Source organism: Dromiciops gliroides, chromosome 3 (assembly GCF_019393635.1).
Source record: "Dromiciops gliroides isolate mDroGli1 chromosome 3, mDroGli1.pri, whole genome shotgun sequence".
Taxonomy (NCBI): domain Eukaryota; kingdom Metazoa; phylum Chordata; class Mammalia; order Microbiotheria; family Microbiotheriidae; genus Dromiciops; species Dromiciops gliroides.
In genome coordinates, this window is record NC_057863.1 from 45310665 (window position 1) to 45329151 (window position 18487).

Genomic DNA, 18487 nt, shown 5'->3' on the forward strand with positions numbered 1-18487 from the left:
GGGGTGGGGAATAGGCTTTTCAAAATCTAGGAAAACTTTACTCTGCCCATACATGCCACATCATGATAGGAGGTCAAAGTTCCCCTCTGTCCAATCCTTTCCTTTTAGCCAATATGGGCCTCTTGGTTCTGTTAGGTAACACTTTAGTAGTAAAACCATGAAATCATGGTATGCACTGCCAGGATGTACATTATATGCTGTTGTTATTTAAAAAGAAATACAAACTCAATTAGATCATGGCTTTCGTTTCATAGTCAATTAACCACAAAAAAGAAAAGATAGACATCTCAGTTGCCAAGCTCCAGAATAGCACTGTTTAGGTACTACCTGGGAGCCAGTTTTAGATAAAGACAACTGATAACTTGTTAGTCACTGCTCCTTTGTTAGTTAAAGGAATTCCACGTTTAGTAATTTTTGGAGGAATGCCAAACTTGAAAATGGACCAACTGACATGCCAAGAATTAACTTGAATACTTACTCTTACAGATGGGAGAGGGGGAAAGGCCTCTCAACCCTACACGGATGCAAATTTACTATATAAATTATTTAGAGAGTAACAACTTAGATTCCCTACGGAACTAACTTGTATTTTTGCCACTGTACGAATAGTAACTATAATCTACAATAAATGGGAAGGTAAACATCAATGTAAATCTAATTTACAATAAATGGGAATCAGTTTTAGGTGCCCCCCCCCGCAATGTCCAACCATTGTGCTTACATATTTTATTAGGATCCTTAAATAAATATTTTGAACATTGTCAACACTTTTCCTCAAACTGACATAGGTAGAGGATTAAATCCACAAAGTGCACATGAAAAATGACATGATTCACTGGAGATTCAACTGCCTCATGTGATGCAGTCGTAGATTTGATTGTTTAGGATACAGTCTCTGACAACCTTTTCAGGGGCCAAATTGGGAAATCAAGGTCGTTTACTCAATAGGTCCCCAAAAGTTAGATGTAAGGCTTGCTTATCTCTAACTTGTGATGTCACCAACTAGGAGGCAGGATGGGAAAGGTCTCACAGAGGAAGGATCCAGAAATTCATATCTTGAAGATCAGCTTCATGAAATCATCTCAGATATCGTCAGGGGAAGCACTGAGGGGGTGGTTTGTACAACAGCATTGCACTGCCTGGGTTTACCTACCGCTAACAAGGAATAAATCTGAACTTCTAGCTGAGGCTCTGAAAATGAGGGGCTAGCCAGGCAAATCCCTTGCAAAATCTCAATAATCATCCAAGCAGCTTCAGCTCAGGCTGGGAATTCTAGGAGGAGTTTTGTAGGATGAATAATGAATGTGTCACATTCAAGAAATCCAAATTCTTTGAATGAGAAAATTACTAAGAAAAAGAGTTTCTATTTTACTCTTTCCTCCAAGGATGTCTAACATTCCCCATCATCCATTTTCTTGCCTAACTGCAGATAATCACGTCACTATTTGGGAAGGAAACTATTCCCACAGAAATCCTACTTGTGAAATAGAGAGAACACGACTCTATCAGTTCTGCTCAGGAAGAATCAATTCTAAGGCCTTATTATCAGGCAACTAGCTTTAGATAGAAGTGTACCTCTGGGGCACTGCATGCCCAACCACTGGCAAACACCCTCAATTCCACATCCTTGTACTATAATCTCATGAAAATGTCTATTGATACAAGCCAGAAGGAATCATTTTTCTTGCATAATATTGGATTTGATCAGAATCTTAGCAGTTCAAAGTCTGGTCTTACTGAAAACTTACAAGTGTCACAACTTCTTAGCACAACTCTATATCTCTCTCAAATATATCTCCTTATAATGATGGGTTATACATATATGTATATTTCTATGATGATATTTATTTCTTTGAATCCTTTTAAGAAATTCTAGCTCTCTTGGACAGCTAGGTGGCACAGTGGATAAAGCACCGGACCTGGATTCAGGAGGACCTGAGTTCAAATTTGCCCATGACACTTACTAGCTGTGTGACCTTGGGCAAGTCACTTAACCCTCATTGCCCAGACCCCCCCTCCCCCCCAAAAAAAAAGAAAGAAAGAAATTTTAGCTCTCTAAGTATGGTGTATTTAAAATGTGGAGAAAATAAGTGTGTGTGTGTGTGTGTGTGTGTGAGAGAGAGAGAGAGAGAGAGAGAGAGAGAGATTGAGTCATGCAGCGATTATTTATTAAATGCCTAGGAAGCTCCAGGCGTTTAATAAACTCCTAGGTATTAGGCACACAACAAAACAAAATGAAAACAAGTCCTATCCCCAAGAAGCTTATATTCCACAGGAGGCAGGAGATGTGAGTAGTGGGAGATGTGTGAAGACAAAATATGTACGAAGCAGTTTGGGGGTAGGCCTGGGATAATCAGAAAGGGCCTCTTGTAACAAGCGGCCCGTGAGTGGAGCCTTAAAGGGAGCTAGAGTTTTTAAGCAGCAAAGGTGGGGAGGGGGAGAATTTGGGCTTGAGGGATAGCTCAAACGAAGGCAGACAAGCAGGAGGTGAAATGTCCTGTATAGGGAACATCACCTAGGCAAGTGTGGTTGGAACATGGAATGCATGAAATTCCTTTGGCAAAACAGGTTAAGAGGAACCCTGTAAAGGTCTTTTGTTTTTGTTTTTTTGTTTGTTTGTTTTTGCGGGGCAATGAGGGTTAAGTGACTTGCCCAGGGTCACACAGCTAGTAAGTGTCAAGTGTCTGAGGCTGGATTTGAACTCAGGTCCTTCTGAATCCAGGGCCAGTGCTTTATCCACTGCACTACCTAGCTGCCTCTGTGAAGGTCTTTTGTATTTATCATTGGGAGCTGCTGAATCTTCTTAGGCAAGGAAGGGACTTGGTTGCATCTCTGCTTCTGGAATATGCCCAGCATCTTTGTGGAGGATGGTTTGGAAAGGGGAGAGGCCAGAGGCCAGAGGCCAGGAAACAGATTAGCCTCAACCGGCCCTCCCCACCCCCAATCTATTAACAAATGGATTTCCTGGTGTCCTTCCAGTCTGCTACAATCTCACCTTCTTTAGGGAGCCTTTCCGGGTCCTCAGTGCTTTTCCTCTGAGAGTATCCTCGATTTCTCTTGTCTAATACCTTGCCTGCACTCAGTGGTTTACATGTTTTCTCCCCCATTAAAATGTGAGCTCCTCACAGGAGGGACTGTTTTTTGCCTTTCTTTGTATCCCCACCCAATACTCATCCCATTGCCCATCGCTCATTCTACACAGAAGATCCTTAATAAATGCTCACTGGCTTGAGATGAGGTGCCTCTGGTACAGCCAGGTAGTGCTGTCTAACAGGAGGCTGATGGTATGGAATTAGCATTTGGATTTCAGAGTCACTTGCATTGAGATGATAGTTGAACCCACAGGAGCTAATGACATTCCCAAGACAATCGATTTAGAGGGAGAACAAGACCCAGGGCAGAATACTGGGATGAATGCACAATCAAGCCAAAAGCATTTATTATTAATCACCTACTGGGTACATACTGGGATGCAAATACAAATGACAAAACAATCCTACCTTCTAGAAGAGTGGGATATCAATCAAATCTTTCAAAGGAGACTGAGAAGGGGTGGTAACTTTGGGGAAAAAGAGCTAGGAGGGAGTAGTAAGTAGCACCAAAACCCAGGGGAGAGAGAGGAGCCAAGAGCATGGGGTGCTGGACAGTGTGGCCATGTACAGAGAGTTAAGGGATAAGGACTGAAAAAAAAAAGTCCAACATACTTGGCTATTGGTGATGTGGTAGAAAGAAGTCAGGGTGTTTAAGCCAAGAGGTGGGACCCGAGGACAGATTACAAGAATGTAAGAATGAGCGATGGGTAAGAAGTAAAGGCAGGAAGCTCCGATGGCTTTTTGTAAGAGTCAGACTGGGACAGGTAGGAAAGACAGTGATGATGGTAAAGGGGGTCAAGTAAAATTTGGTTTTGTTTGTTTTTAAAGGCATTAAGATCTGGGAATGGCTGCAAAAACCTCCTGGAAGAGGACACTGGTTAAGAAGAGATTGAGAAGCAAAGCGAGAGCGTGCAGGATCACTGCAAAGTCCAAAAGTAGGTTTAAGAGCATGAGGACAAAGGTTGGCATCGACAAGAAGAACCAGCTCTGTCTCAGAAAGCAAAGCAAAAAAGACAGAGACAGGGATGATGTTGAGGGCATCTGGGGTGCAGAAATGGGAGAAAGAAGAAATTCAGCTTTTTTCTCTATGACACAAAGACATTTGCTGAGTGGGTATGGGCAGGGTATGATGTAAGTAGCTTAAGGCTGAATAAGGCAGCTGGGTGGTGCCCTGGGTACAGCACTGGCCCGGTAGTCAGGAAGACCGGAATTCAAAGCCAGCCTCAGATACACCCCTGGGCAAGTCACTTCACTTCTATTTGCCTCAGTTTCCTTGGATAAAAAGGGAGATAATAATAGTACCTACCTCCTAGGGTGGTTGTAAGGATTAAATGAAGTAATATTTGTAAAGCACCTGGCACATAGTAGGCATCATATAAATGCTAGCTATGATGATGAGTATGAATACAGGAGACTGACTTTTCATTGGCAGTGTGACCCATCACCTGGGAAGTGAACCCTGATGGAACTTTAAGAGGCTTCAAAGAACTCATGCTCAAGGTCCTTCTTATTCTTTCCAAGAGAAATGTTTTTAACAGGTGATCTTCCCACTTAAAGAAAAGAAGGTGAGAAAATCCTTGCACCTGAAGGTGAGAAAACTCCCTGTTTCCTAAAGAATGAAGTACAAACTTCTTTTGAGTCTCTAAAACTCTTCACACTTTGGCCTCTTCCTCCCTTTCCAGTCTTTCTTTCTTCCTCCCTTTCCAGTCTTTCTTTCTTCCTCCCTTTCCAGTCTTTCTTTCTTTCTCTTTCTTTCTTTCTTTCTTTCTTTCTTTCTTTCTTTCTTTCTTTCTTTCTTTCTTTCTTTCTTTCTTTCTTTCTTTCTTTCTTTCTTTCTTTCTTTCTTTCTTTCTTTCTTTCTCTCTCTCTCTCCTTCCTTCCTTCCTTTTTCTCTTCCTCTCCCTCTCCTTCCCCCTCCCCACCTCTCTTTTGGTGAGGCAATTGGGGTTAAATGACTTACCCAGGGTCACACAGCTAGTAAGTGTCAAGTGTCTAAGGCCGAATTTGAACTCAGGACCTCCTGACTCCAGGCCCGGTGCTCTATTCACTGCACCATCAGCTGCCGCCCTTTCCAGTCTTTTCACACATCACACCATTCCACAAGAGTCCTGATCCTGCCAACCTCCTCTACCAGCCACTCCTCACACATGAGGATCCATCTCCTCCCTCCATGCTTTTGTACTGGCAGCCTCCTACATCTGCCATGTTCTTTCTTCTCCCTTCCACCTCTCAGAATTCCTGGCTTTCTTCAACATTCAGCTCAGCCACTGGCCGGCGGCCTTTTCCAGGCTTCCCAGATTCTAGTGCTATTCCTTTCAAGGTTACCTTCCATCTACTATGTCATCTTATATGGACCATTTCGGGGGGGGGGGCGGCATATGGCGCCCACCTTAAATCTCTCCCTACTCCAAGCCATCCCCCATTTGGCCACTAAAGCGATTTCCCCATCCTCGGTAAGCTCCAGTGGCTCCCTATTGTCTCCAGGAGCAAATATAAAACTTTCTGTTCATCATTCGGTGCCCTTCATAACCTAGCCCCCTCCCACCTCTGACCTTCTCATCCCTTACTCCCCAATAAGGACTCTTCAATGAAGTGAACACTGACCTGGTTGTGTCTTGAATAAGACACTCCCATTTCTTGGCTCCTGCCATTTTCTCTGCCTGTTTCCCATGCCTGGAATAATCTTGCTCCTCTGCTCTAACAACTGACCTCCCTGGCTTTCTTTTAGTTCCAACTAAAATTCTACCTTCTACAGGAATCCTTCCACAACCTCTCTCAATTCTAGGGCATTCCCTCAGTTAGTCCATTGCTATTTATGTTTATGCTGTATATAGTTTGCTTTGTAAAGGTTTGCATGGTGTCTACCCCATTTGACCATAAATTCCTTGAGGCCAGGGACTGTTTTTTGCCTCTTTTTTATATCCCTGGTTCTTACCATGCTGCCTAGCACATGGTAGGTACTTCATAATTGTTTCATGATTGATTGATTGCTGTATCCTCCAATAGAATACAAGCTCTAGGAGGGCAGGGGAAGTCCTACCCCTGAGCACCCCAAGGGCCTGGTGCCTGGTGTGTAAGAAATAAATGCTGGTTCAATCAGACATAGGCAAAGGATGGAAGAGGGGAATCCCTTTGGTCTCAAAAGTGTGAGGCAGAATAGGAAACATCTATCTAATACAAAAACAACTATTTATTAGATAAGACATTCTGGAGATTACCAAGTGCCCATTTTTTAAGTGACCTAACTTCTCAGCATCCCCAGACAACTCTCTAAGGATGTCAGCTCCAGATGAGCTGATGGTTTGCATCCAATATGTGTAGTGGTAGCTTCCACACTGAGAGTCCCTAATGCTCAAGGAATCATGGGTCTGGACCAAAACCAGTCTGTCTGTTAAGAACACATCCACAGCAGCAATGTCATGATTTCATTTAAACAATGACACCTGGATTGGTTAAGGTGGCAATCATAATACTGGGGGAGGGTATTGGTTAAGATGGTGATTATAGCATTGGGAGGATTGGTTAAGAGGGTTATTATAACTTCGGGGATATTATAACATTAGGGGGTATTGATTAAGATTAACATAGTTATCATAGTTATCATAATATTGGGGCAGTTAGATGGTGCAGTGGATAGAGCACTGGCCCAGAGGTTAAGAGGACCTGAGTTAAAATCTCCCCCCAGGCACTTACTAGCTGTGTGACCCTGGGCAAGTCACTTAACCCCAGTTGCCTTAAACATCTGGGGCCATTTCCAGTCGTCCTGATACCTATCTTGCCACTGGACCCAGATGGCTCTGGAGGAGAGAGTGAGGTTGGTGACTTTGCACAGCCCTCCCTCACTTAACTCCAATTCAGTGCAAGTCATGACATCACCCTGATATCATGGTCCTCTCAGGAACAAAGGACAAACAACAACAACTACAGTATTATAATATTGGGGGGGGGCTAGTTACAACTCTGGGAGTAATGGAGTTGGTTAAGATTGTTATCGTAACATTGAGCGACATGTTGGTTAAGAAGGTCATTATAACATGGTAGTTACAACTTTGGGGGGAACAGTTAAGATGGTGATTATAACATTGGGGGATTTGGTTAAGAGGGTATAACATTTTTGTGGAAGAATTTTTGCAATTGTTGATTTTGTTTGGAGGAAGGGGTGGGAAGTGCAAATGCAGATGTTTAATTACAGCAAATAGCCAGGTGCTCTGGGTCCATTTTCTTTAAGGTGTTTTAGAGAGACAGGAAAATCTAATCTGCCTCCTCTTAAACCACTCACACAGTCTGGGCTCATCACATAATTGTGAACTTCTCTGAGGACCCTCAGGCTATGTCTGCTACTTTATTCATGTAAAGTTTCATTCATTCAACATTAGTTAAGGTTGATATGTTTCCCTTGGGATTAAGGGGGCAGAATAAGTCCTTTAGAAATTAAATTCTATAAAAATGTTTTTTCACATTCGAAGCGTGTGTGCATGTGTGTGTGTGTGTGTGTCTATTAATTCCTTCTTGACTTATAAGCCAACATTAAAAAAACCCAATCCAAACACCCGACAGCAGATTATACATTCATTATTTATACGAGCTCATGGTTAAAGGATTAATTGACTTTACAAGAATGCTGAGACATAAGGTCATAGATTTTTAGTCAAGCTGATCCATGGGGCAAAACTCCCTGGTCTCTCTTTTTTCTTTTCCTTCTTTTTATTTATGGTCCAGACCTCTGATTTCATTGTCAAAGGGAGTTATGCTATGGAAACTGCCCTGAACCCAAGCAGATTAGTTATCTGTCCGTTGCTCCCCAGTTTTAGAGAGTAGCCTGGGGGCTTAAGGGACTTGCACAGTGTCACTGCTTATTTGTGTCCGAAGCAGCACTTGAAGCCAGACCCTCCCTACTCCCACGCCAACGCTATCCATTGAGCAACTCTGCCTCTCAGGCCTCTTGTTAACAAAACACATTTTGGACAATAGCCAAAATTATTGAAATAATCATCTTAAAGACACAAATCACTATTTCACGTGTTTTGTTTTGAGCTGGTTTAAATGTGCTTCTGCTAAAGCTCAAGTGACAGCTACTTCCATGAGAATTCCTCTCATCATCATTCTTTTACTTTTTTTCCCCCTTTGCAGGGCAATGAGGGTTAAGTGACTTGCCCAGGGTCACACAGCTAGTAAGTGTCAAGTGTCTGAGGCTAGATTTGAACTCAGGTCCTCCTGAATCCAGGGCCGGTGCTTTGTCCACTGTGCCACCTAGCTGCCCCTCTCATCATCATTCTTAGGGCATGTTGATCACCTTCTTGCCAGGCTGCTCTTTCATTTCACAGTTTACTTATCAGTACACATGGTACATCCTTCTAGTAGACTAATCTCCTTGAGAACAGAGGATGTTTGGCTTTTGTCATGGTATCCCCCAGCCTTGAGTACAGTGCCTTGGACATAGCATGTGATACAATGCATTTAACTGTGTATGTATATGCACAATACATGGATGGCTGTGAAAATCCCTGAAATCTTTACCATCAGCAAATGTTTTTAGTGAAAAACAGGAACTTAGCCATTTGTCTTTTCATATGCCTCATGAATTCTTCTGAATTTGAAAAATCTACATGGACTTTGGGAGAAAATTTGCTTAATGTGAATAAATAACATCCTAAATTTGAAGGGGAAGGGGGAGGGCAGAGAAGAGGAAAGGAAAGGAGAGGAAGTTGAAGGGAAAAGGGGAGGGGAGGGGAGGAGTGAGGAAAGGAGGGGTGAGGAAGGAAGGGGAGGGTAAGGGAGGAAAGAGGAAAGGAAGGAGAAATGAGCCTGGAACCTATTCCATATTCTGTCAATGTGTTCCTGCTCAGTTCACCTCCTGAGATGTAATGTAATGCTTGTCCATACTGGAAGCTTCGAGGTGTCAGCTATGAACTATAGCTCTAGATTCCTCTGACCCTACTGGGTCTCTAACTGGTATGAATTTCAGTCAGTGTGACAAAGGATTGAATTTCAAGTCCCTTAAGAGTGAAGTTTGGGGTGCAATAAAATAATCCAGGGTCCCCTTAAATCAGTTGACCACTGCCTTTGATGAAGCCGAATTTGATCCAGATTTACTATTGTCTGAATGATGCTGTTAATCCCATAAAAAAGTAAATTTTAAAGAATTTTATATACTATGACTTCTATGTGGCTATTTTCCCCACATAGCTGCAAATAGGCAAATGGAATCAACTATACTTTGGAGGAGGTATGTTAGCAAGGGAATTGTCAAGTTGCTTTCAATTTACAAGCAGATTATTTTTTTAAGGAAAGCCATTAGAAGGCATTTTGACACATTAAAACTTTAAGAATTTCAAAAAGTAGCAGAACTATCAACTCTATAGGGATGACTCCCACATTTACATCCTCAGGCACAAATGTTTTTTGATTACTTTTTTTTTTTACCAAGTATTTACTAAACACCTATTGTGTGTGAGGCACTGTGCCCAGTTACTGGAGATTCAAAGACAAAAATGAAATCACCTCTGCCCTCAATGAAGGAGTTTTCATCCTACCAACTTCTAAAGCATCATCTCTAACTGCCCACCGGACATCTACTGGACAAAGCACCAACACCTCAAGTTCAGAATGTTTAAAGCTAAATTTATTTTTTTCCCTCAAATCTTTCTCCTTTTTTCCTATCTCTGCCAATGGTGCCACTTCTTCCATTCATGCTTTTAAGCTTGGGGTGAGATTCCCTCTCCTCCATTCATTCAATCAGTTGCCAAGTCCTATTGATTCAAAAAGAGCTTTGCCTTATTTATCTCTTGATCTCCCCAGTGTCTAGTAAAGCGAATTACACATGGTAATTATTTAATAAACATTTGTTGAATGGATGATAGAATCAAGGGAGACAGCGTGGCATAATGGATAGAGTCAGGAGTCAGGAAGACATGAGTTCAAATCCAACCTCAGACACTTTCTAGCGGTGTGACCCCAGGCAAGTCACTTAAGCCAGATTGCCTCAGCTTCCTCTTCTGTAAAATGAGCTGGAAAAGGAAATGGCAAACCACTCCAGTATTTCTGCCCCCAAAACCCCAAAGGGGGTCATGAAAAGTCAGACGAGATTTAAATGACTACACAACAACAAAAGCCTAGACAGCTCTAAGCAGCTCTCCAGGAGTCTAAGTTATAGAGAAGGTATTGATTTACTACCTGTGCAAGTATTAATTTTTCCTTTCATAGAATAGTGGCAACGATAGCATTTATGTAGCCCTTGAAGGTTTGCAATGGTCTTTACATCCATCATATCATTTGTTTGTCTCCAATAAGAGCTAAACATTTTGGGGGATTTTGATTGGCCCTTGATGAACCTCCCATTGAACAGGCATAACCTGTCCCTTAGTCTGATCTTGAGAAAACAAGTAACTTATCAGTATTTGTGAATATACTATATACAGCAACCTGAGATATCCTGCTTGACCTGAAGACAATAATCAGGAATGAGTTGAAGAGAAACACTGTTAGTGAAGGATGTGCATGCATGTGCTTAAAAATGGGTCTTTTCTTCTTTCTTTCTTTCTTTCTCTCTTTCTTTCTTTCTTTCTCTCTTTCTCTCTTTCTCTCTTTCTCTCTTTCTCTCTTTCTCTCTTTCTCTCTTTCTCTCTTTCTCTCTTTCTTTCTTTCTTTCTTTCTTTCTTTCTTTCTTTCTTTCTTTCTTTCTTTCTTTCTTTCTTTCTTTCTTTCTTTCTTGCAGGCCAATGAGGGTTAAGTGACTTACCCAGGGTCACACAGCTAGTAAGTATCAAGTGTCTGAGGCTGGATTTGCACTCAGGTCCTCCTGAATCCAGGGCCAGTGCTTTATCTACTGTACCACCTAGCTGCCCCTGTGCCTCCTTTTGAGCATGTAAATTTAAAAAAACCTCTTTCTACCTTTGTTTTCTGTACATTTTTTAAGGGTGAAGACTATCTTTATCCCAAACATTGTAAATCCCACAAAACCTAGTACATTTTCACGCATCTTATAGGCATGGAAGAGTAAGTCAATGAAGTAGATGAGATATTTACTGTACTTGAAGTTCAGTGGAAGACATTGTACAGTGAAGGGGAGATACCAGATTAGACCCTGACCTCAAGGAACTTACAATCTAGCTAGGGAGGTGAACCACTTGAGAATAATTACAAAGCAGCATTAGCTTAACAGCATTTTGGTGACGTTTCACAAGGTCTGAAGGGATAGAGAGCAAGGAAGGGATCAAAACAGAGGTAGAATTAATTGGGGAAGACTATACAGGGCAGGACAGTGCCCCTCATTCTGCATCTCATGAATGACAAGAGAATAGTACCTACTTTTAAAGCAACCTAAATATATCTGTATATTCTAAGAAACCTACAATATTCAGAATTTCTCTTCTACTGAAGCTACTAGTCAATACAGAGTGGTGGAATGAATGTACTGGGATTTATGCATTACATATAAAGAAGGACATTTGTGCATAAGCTCGTGCATGTATGTGCATGGAGGAAAACACATGCAAAGAGCATGTTGTGCACACACACACACATACACACAGTAGCTACTGGAGGGACTGAAATGCACAATGCTCTGTGTGTCAGATTTGGACAAACCTGTTGGAAAGGTCTTGTTTGGGCTTGTTGTCTGAGGAGCCGCTGCTGCTGCTGCTGTTGCTGCTGCTGCTGTTGCTGCATGAGTTTCATCTGGATCAACTGCTGTTGGGATGTGATGGCATGGATGGAGGGAGGCTGCATCATGGTGCCCGATCGTCTCTGTAACATGTTGGAAAGGGCTTGCTTTGTGTTGGTGGGGACAAATGAACCCGTGGGATCCAGCCGGGAGCCACCTAAAAGAAATGACACACTTAGGGAGCTTTTTCAACATCCTGTGTACACAGTAGAGAGCGCTAAGCCTCTAGAACTATACTGACTGACTGATTTTGTCAAGCTTAAAGTCAGAAAGGAATTTGGAAACCAACCAAACAAAGGGACATTTAAACAAATGTTCATGGGTTTGAGTTATGTTTTATTATCACAAAGGAAGACAACCCATTTTGCAGAAACGAAAATTTGGTGGGGCAGGAGGGAATAAAGGAACTCGGTTAGCCTGTGTGGTTCTAGGACTGATCTGGGGTTTGAAGAATTCAAATGCCACAGTTCCCTATGATTCCAGCTTCTTAAAGGAGAAGTAATATGAATAGTGAATAGAGAGAGGGCCACTTTAGTAGGAAGTGCTGTTTCTGAAGCGAGTCACCCAAGCCACTCTCGATGGCCACTCTCCTTTTTTTTTTATATTTTTTTGTGGGGCAATGGGAGTTAAGTGACATGCCCAAGGTCACACAGCTAGTAAGTGTCAAGTGTCTGAGGCCAGATTTGAACTCAGGTACTCCTGAATCCAAGGCCATAGCTTTATCCACTGCGCCACCAAGCCGCCCCCTACTCTCCTTCATCACAAGACAGACCTCTAAAGCTGAGGATCAATGGATGACTGGATGGATAACAGCCCAGACACTTCCATTTCCTGTTGGCCTTGTCATTTTCTTTCTTTCTTTCCCCATAGGCTACAGTTTAGAATATATTCTGCTATTAATAAACACTCTTCCTACGGTTTTTCTCCATTCTTGAGCACAAACTAGAGATTTCCCTCCTGTAATTCCAAAGGATGCATTTACAAATTTACTTAGAAGTACAGTCCTACTTTCCTCAAGTTACTGCTAGTTTCAAAGTCCCCTCCCCACCCAGATTTAAAACAATCATTGTCGGCTCACATCCAAGAGTGTGACGTGACCGTTCTGAAAAGCTAATTCTACCTTAGGTGGCATTAATCCAAACAGAGGAGATAGGGACTGCATCCATGATTTCAATGGTAGCAGGAACTCTCGTCAAGGAGATTTATTTTGCCATTTTTTGGCAAGTGAGAATCTTAGAGAGTTGTCTTGAGATTAAACAGAATCACACAGCAAGGATGTGTCAGTAGTGGGACTTGAACTCAGGTCTTTCTGGCTCCAAGGTTAGATCTCTATCCACTATGTCACAATGCCCCAAGAAGCACAGAATGTCAAAAAAAAAAAGTTCAGCTGTATTCTGCCCGAGTCAGATCACACATTTAGTAATGTGTTCAACTACAGCACTGCATTTGAGGAAGGACATTGACAGGCCATATCGTGTCCTGAATACTAGCAGATTGCAGAAGGAATTAGAGAAGATACTATAAAAGAACTGAAGGATATTTTAGCCTGAAGATGGGCTAGAGGAGGAGGGATGGAGGTGAAGGGTGGGAGAGGCAGTCAGTCAATAAATAAACCTTTACTAAGCACTAATTCTGCACCAGGTATTGTGCTAAGGCACTGAAGATACAAAAAAGAGGCAAGAGACAGTCCCTGCTCTCAAGCAGCTTACAAGACAAAGAATAAATGCCATGGACAATCTGGGAGGCCATGTCCAAGAGTCTGGCCTTAGAGGGCACAACCAGGAGTCAGAGAGGAAACTGCAAAAAGCAGATTTTGGCTGAATGTAAGAAAATTTAAAAAAATAAGCTTTATAATAATATGACCTGTCCAAAAACCCAAATGGCCTACTTCCAAAGGGGAAGAATTTTCTCTCATGAAAGGTCTTCAGGCAGAGTTTGGGGGTGGTCACTTAATAAAGATGGTTTGGGGAGTATTTTTGCTCAAGTATGAGTTAGACTAGTTGATAAGGTGCCTCATTTGGAATTTGATCCAGGCTCTAGGTTAGAATCCCAGCTCTTATTCCTGGGATAGTGACCTGGGCTAAGTCCCTTAAAACCAAGCAAACCAAAACCAAAACAAAACCCCTCTCTGTGCCTCAGTTTCCTTTTCTGTCAGTTGAGCATGTTGAACTAGTTGGCCTCTTAAGGTTCTTCCCAGCTCTAAATCTATGATCCTGTGACCTCAGGGGTCCCTTCCATTCTAAAATTCTGAGAATTGGGGCAGCTAGGTGGCGCAGTGGATAGAGCACTGGCCCTGGATTCAGGAGGACCTGAGTTCAAATCTGACCTCAGACACTTGACACTTACTGTGTGACCCTGGGCAAGTTAACCCCAATTGCCTCACCAAAAAAACAAATTCTGAGAATCTATGATTGCATGACAATATAACCCTGAATAAGCAGCACTTAAATAAACCCTAATCTTTATGGAAACTTTTACATAAAGGGAACTCACCATTAATACCCTAAATCGAGTGAGTCTAGCAGAGTTGGCACCTCATAATCATTATTAATGAATCTGTGCATAGAAAGTAAAAGCTTTGGCTATAACTTCACACAGTGGGCATAATTAACAGACAATTATTTTATGGTTAAAAAAAGAGGAACATCTACTGTATATTTTAGGTCAATTTATGCAATCCCACTTCTGACTGGTGAGTCAGAGAAACGGATTAATCATCAGGCTTAGCAACATCTCAAAGATTTTGACAAAAAGTTCTGGCACACCCCAAAACCAGAAGTGGGCAATGTGTCAAAGAGAGAACTCAGCACTTCTTGGCTCCTATTTTTACAGCAAACCTCTCAAAATCTTGAAAAAGAAATGTCTGAGCTTAATATAATCAAAATTGCTTAATACCACACGACAAGTTGTTGCTCAGAAAACACTTTGCACATTCCAAAGGTTCATTCATTTTATGAAATAGAATGACAGTCTCGTGTGTAAAAAAATATTTCATGTGTATTTAAATAGGAGCTAATCACTATTCTTTGATCAGAAATCTTTTCTCCTTATGGAAAAGAAATAAAATCCTTCTGGGATTAAACAATAAGGATAACTATATATCAGTGAAATGACCAACTATGATGGTAGCCACTCAATGTCTAAGCCCAACAGACTATTAAGAATATATGCTGAATAAATTTTACAGACAAAAACTAAAATTATACCTTTACTTTAAAGAATGTCGTATGTAAAAGGTATCCAATATACAGTGTTATTCTCTAATCTGCCTGAGCTATTTAAAAATTGATCAACACAAAACCAATTAAGTTTAAGTAAAATAACTGGCATTCATTCATTCATTCATTCATTCATTCATTCATTCATTCATTCATGTAAATATCCCATTGAGCACTCATTTATCTCTTAAATGTACAAAACACTATACTAGTCAATACGGGATACAGAGAAATAAAACAAGCCCTGTCTGAAGGCATCTTACCATACTTTGTTCTAAAGATGATATGAACAACTTGTATGATCTCTTTCATTCATAATTAACTCTCATTATTTAAGATGGTTATGTACATAAATAGCTCTCTTTCAAGACCAATATTAATATATGCTCATACAGGTATGGCTTTTATTTTTTTGTGTGGGGCAATGAAGGTTAAGTGACTTGCCCAGAGTCACACAGCTAGTGTCAAGTGTCTGAGGCTGGATTTGAACTCAGGTCCTCCTGAATCCAAGGCCAGTGCTTTATCTACTGTGTGACCTAGCTGCCCTGGCTTTTATTTTAAATAAAATGAAGAGGGATCCAGGGAAAAATTCTGGTGTTCTAAAAGCAATAATAGCAATAACGTTTTGTTTTATTTTATTTAAAAAATGAACTCTGTGGGAAGGGAATAGCACAGCCCTTTATAGCCAAATACTAGCCTTTGCCCTAGAGTAATTATTAGAGAATTTAACTGATTTATATGGCTGTTTCAGGCCTATTAAAAAAAAAAAAACTTTGGAAGAATGAGGGTGGGGTGGGGAGAGACCAAACCTCATTGATGAGCACCATGATCTTGTTACATCTTTCACATACCTGGTGCAAGCGACTGATTCTGCAGGAAGAAGCCAGGTTGTTGTGGCTGTCCCATGATGTTATAACCCCACAATGCCGACTGAGGGTGGTGCATCATTTGGGAGGAAATCGGTGAGTAATTGGGAGGCACTCGGTATATGTTGTTTTGGGGGTATTCCTTCAACATGCATGGTAAGAAGAAACATTATTACAATGCACATACTATAGGAATAATGCACATTCTTGCTACAAAGCTATCTGAGACATGTCCTCTTATAGGCTGTAAAGCTATTTTTAAAGATGTGGTGAGAGAATGCCAGTGAGCATGCTCTCTGCAAATCTCTCCCCGTTTCAAAAATCATTAGAAGTGAAAGAGTTTAGCTAAAGTACACTGGTGTTTCACCTTGCTTTTATGATAGCAGATGAGTGGTAATAAATACAAGGCAGAGTTAAAAGCAAGGAACTCAAATACTAACCTCAGCACTGAGGCCAGTTCCAAAAAACTCTGCTCAAATTTCCTGGGCATACAGCAGGGCCTGACTTGAACCATTACTGATTTGGAGCACCGTGGAAACAGATGAGTGTAGGGAGAGTAAAAATTAAAACTACAAGGGGAGTGAAGGCTGAAAAGAAAATTTTGGTTCTCTCCACTTCCAAGAGTGGCAATAGAGAATCCTTTTTAAGAATGTTCAGGTTTTGAGAACAAGTAACCAATGGTTGTGATCAGTCAACACCATTTTGTTGTTGTCATTCAGTCATGTCCAACTCTTTGGGACCCCATTTGGGGTTTTCTTGGCCAAGATACTGGAGTGGTTTGTCATTCCATTCTCCAGCTCATTTTACAGCTAAGGAACTGAGGCAAACAGGGTTAAAGTGATTGCCCGGGGTCACACAGCTAATGTCTGAGGCCATATTTGAATCCATGAAGATGAGTTTTCTTGTTTGTGCCTACAATGTCAGTAACTGGTATATCTTGGGCTAGTCAACCAAACAGGTCCTTTTTTTTTTGGTTATTGATACTTAAATCAAAGTTTCTTAAACTGTGGGTCACAACCCTATATGGGATGTTGGGGGGGGGTTCACAAAAAATTTGGCCATACTAAAAAGTTACATATACCTATTTTATATACCTATATACCCGGGGTCATATAAAACTTTCTCAGGAAAATAGGTATCATGAGTGGGAAAAGTTTAAGAATCTCTGGTTTAAATTGTAAGGGAACTCTTTCATAGTGTTGGTGTCGAGGGACAGGGCCAATGCCCAACAAGGAACCAGCCATGCTACAACAAGCTCAGGCATTTCAGGACAACATGCACTGACTGCTAGATTCAGAAATCTGGCAGGAGGTTTGACTGGGTTCTCTCATACTCACATCAACTCTTGAATTTGATTTTGTCTTTCGCTTCCTTCCTTTTGTTTTCTTCTCCTCATCTGCTGCAGTTTTCCCCTGCTCTGACAGCTCAGCTGATTTCCTTTCCGGTTCCTGAGAGACTGGTGTGGTTGGCTCTTCCTCTTCCTCCTCAGGAGGCAGAGGGAGAGGCTCGAGGTAGTAGCTTCGGGGCTTGGGGGTGGGGTGGGTGTGGTAGAGGAGGAGATGATGCTGTTCCTCATACTTGATCACCTTTCGGTCCACTCGAACGGTCCCAAACCAGGCCCAAGAGAGTGGAGCTGGATTTTTGTGACCCTCAAATAAGTCCCACGGGGATACCTTCTGTTTTGTGGACACTTGCAGACCCTATTTGAAAAAGAATGGTCTGTGAAGCTACCAACTAAAATATATCATAGCCAAACCATGCATTAAAAGAAAAAAATTTAAATAAGACAAATTAATTTAAATATATAATACATTATTAAATACAATTCATTTAAAAAATTTTAGGCAAATACACTTAAGGACATATTCTTTTTTTTTTTTTAAGCAACCAGGGTTAAGTGACTTTCCCAGGGTTACATAGCTAGTAAGTGTCTGAAGTAGGATTTGAACTCAGATCCTCCTGATTCCAGGGCTGATGTTCTACCCATCGTGACTACCTAGCTCCCCCACCTACTTAGGACATGTTCCAATCACACTTTGAATTTGTGCCCATATGGAAATTATACTAGTATGAAGCCACATCATGACCCATCTCTGCGTTTTATTCTGGCTATCACTCATCTTGGAATATATTTCCTCCTGACTTCCACTTCACCTATTGCTTTTTCCAGCTTCACTGGATTCTAATTTCTCCCCAAACTGACCTTCTCTTTGATCGTCATTCAACACACTCAATCTTCCATTTCTGGGCTTTTTTTTTTTTTTACCAGCCTTCCCCCAAGCCTGGAATGCCCTCACTCCTTATCTCCATCTTACTGAGTCCCTCTCTTCCTTTAAAATGCAGCTCAACCACCATCTTCTGCATGAAACCTTTCCTGACCTCAACCACTTCCTCCCAAATTTCCTTATACTTAACTACTCTCTGTATATTTGTCTTTATTAACTTCATATTTATGCTCTATGTATTTTAATACTATTTGTCATCTCCCTCATCAGAATTTTAAGTGCACCACAAATGGGGACGGTACCATTCTTTGTACTGGTATCCCAGCATATAGTAGGGGCTAATTAAAAATATGCTGATTATCTTGTTCATTAGCTATATGCAGAGGTGTTTAGACACACACAGGTACATATATGTATGTGTGTA

At 41.3% G+C, this 18487-nt stretch overlaps 1 protein-coding gene across 1 annotated transcript in view; it reads right to left on the bottom strand.

Annotated features, from left to right (window-relative positions):
* MED12L (mediator complex subunit 12L) overlaps positions 1 to 18487 on the bottom strand; it is a 389065-nt gene that overhangs the window by 26118 nt on the left and 344460 nt on the right. Inside the window, 3 exon segments of the mRNA XM_043991447.1 lie at positions 11679 to 11911; positions 15824 to 15980; positions 17176 to 17538. Coding sequence (XP_043847382.1) covers positions 11679 to 11911; positions 15824 to 15980; positions 17176 to 17538 — 753 coding nt within the window.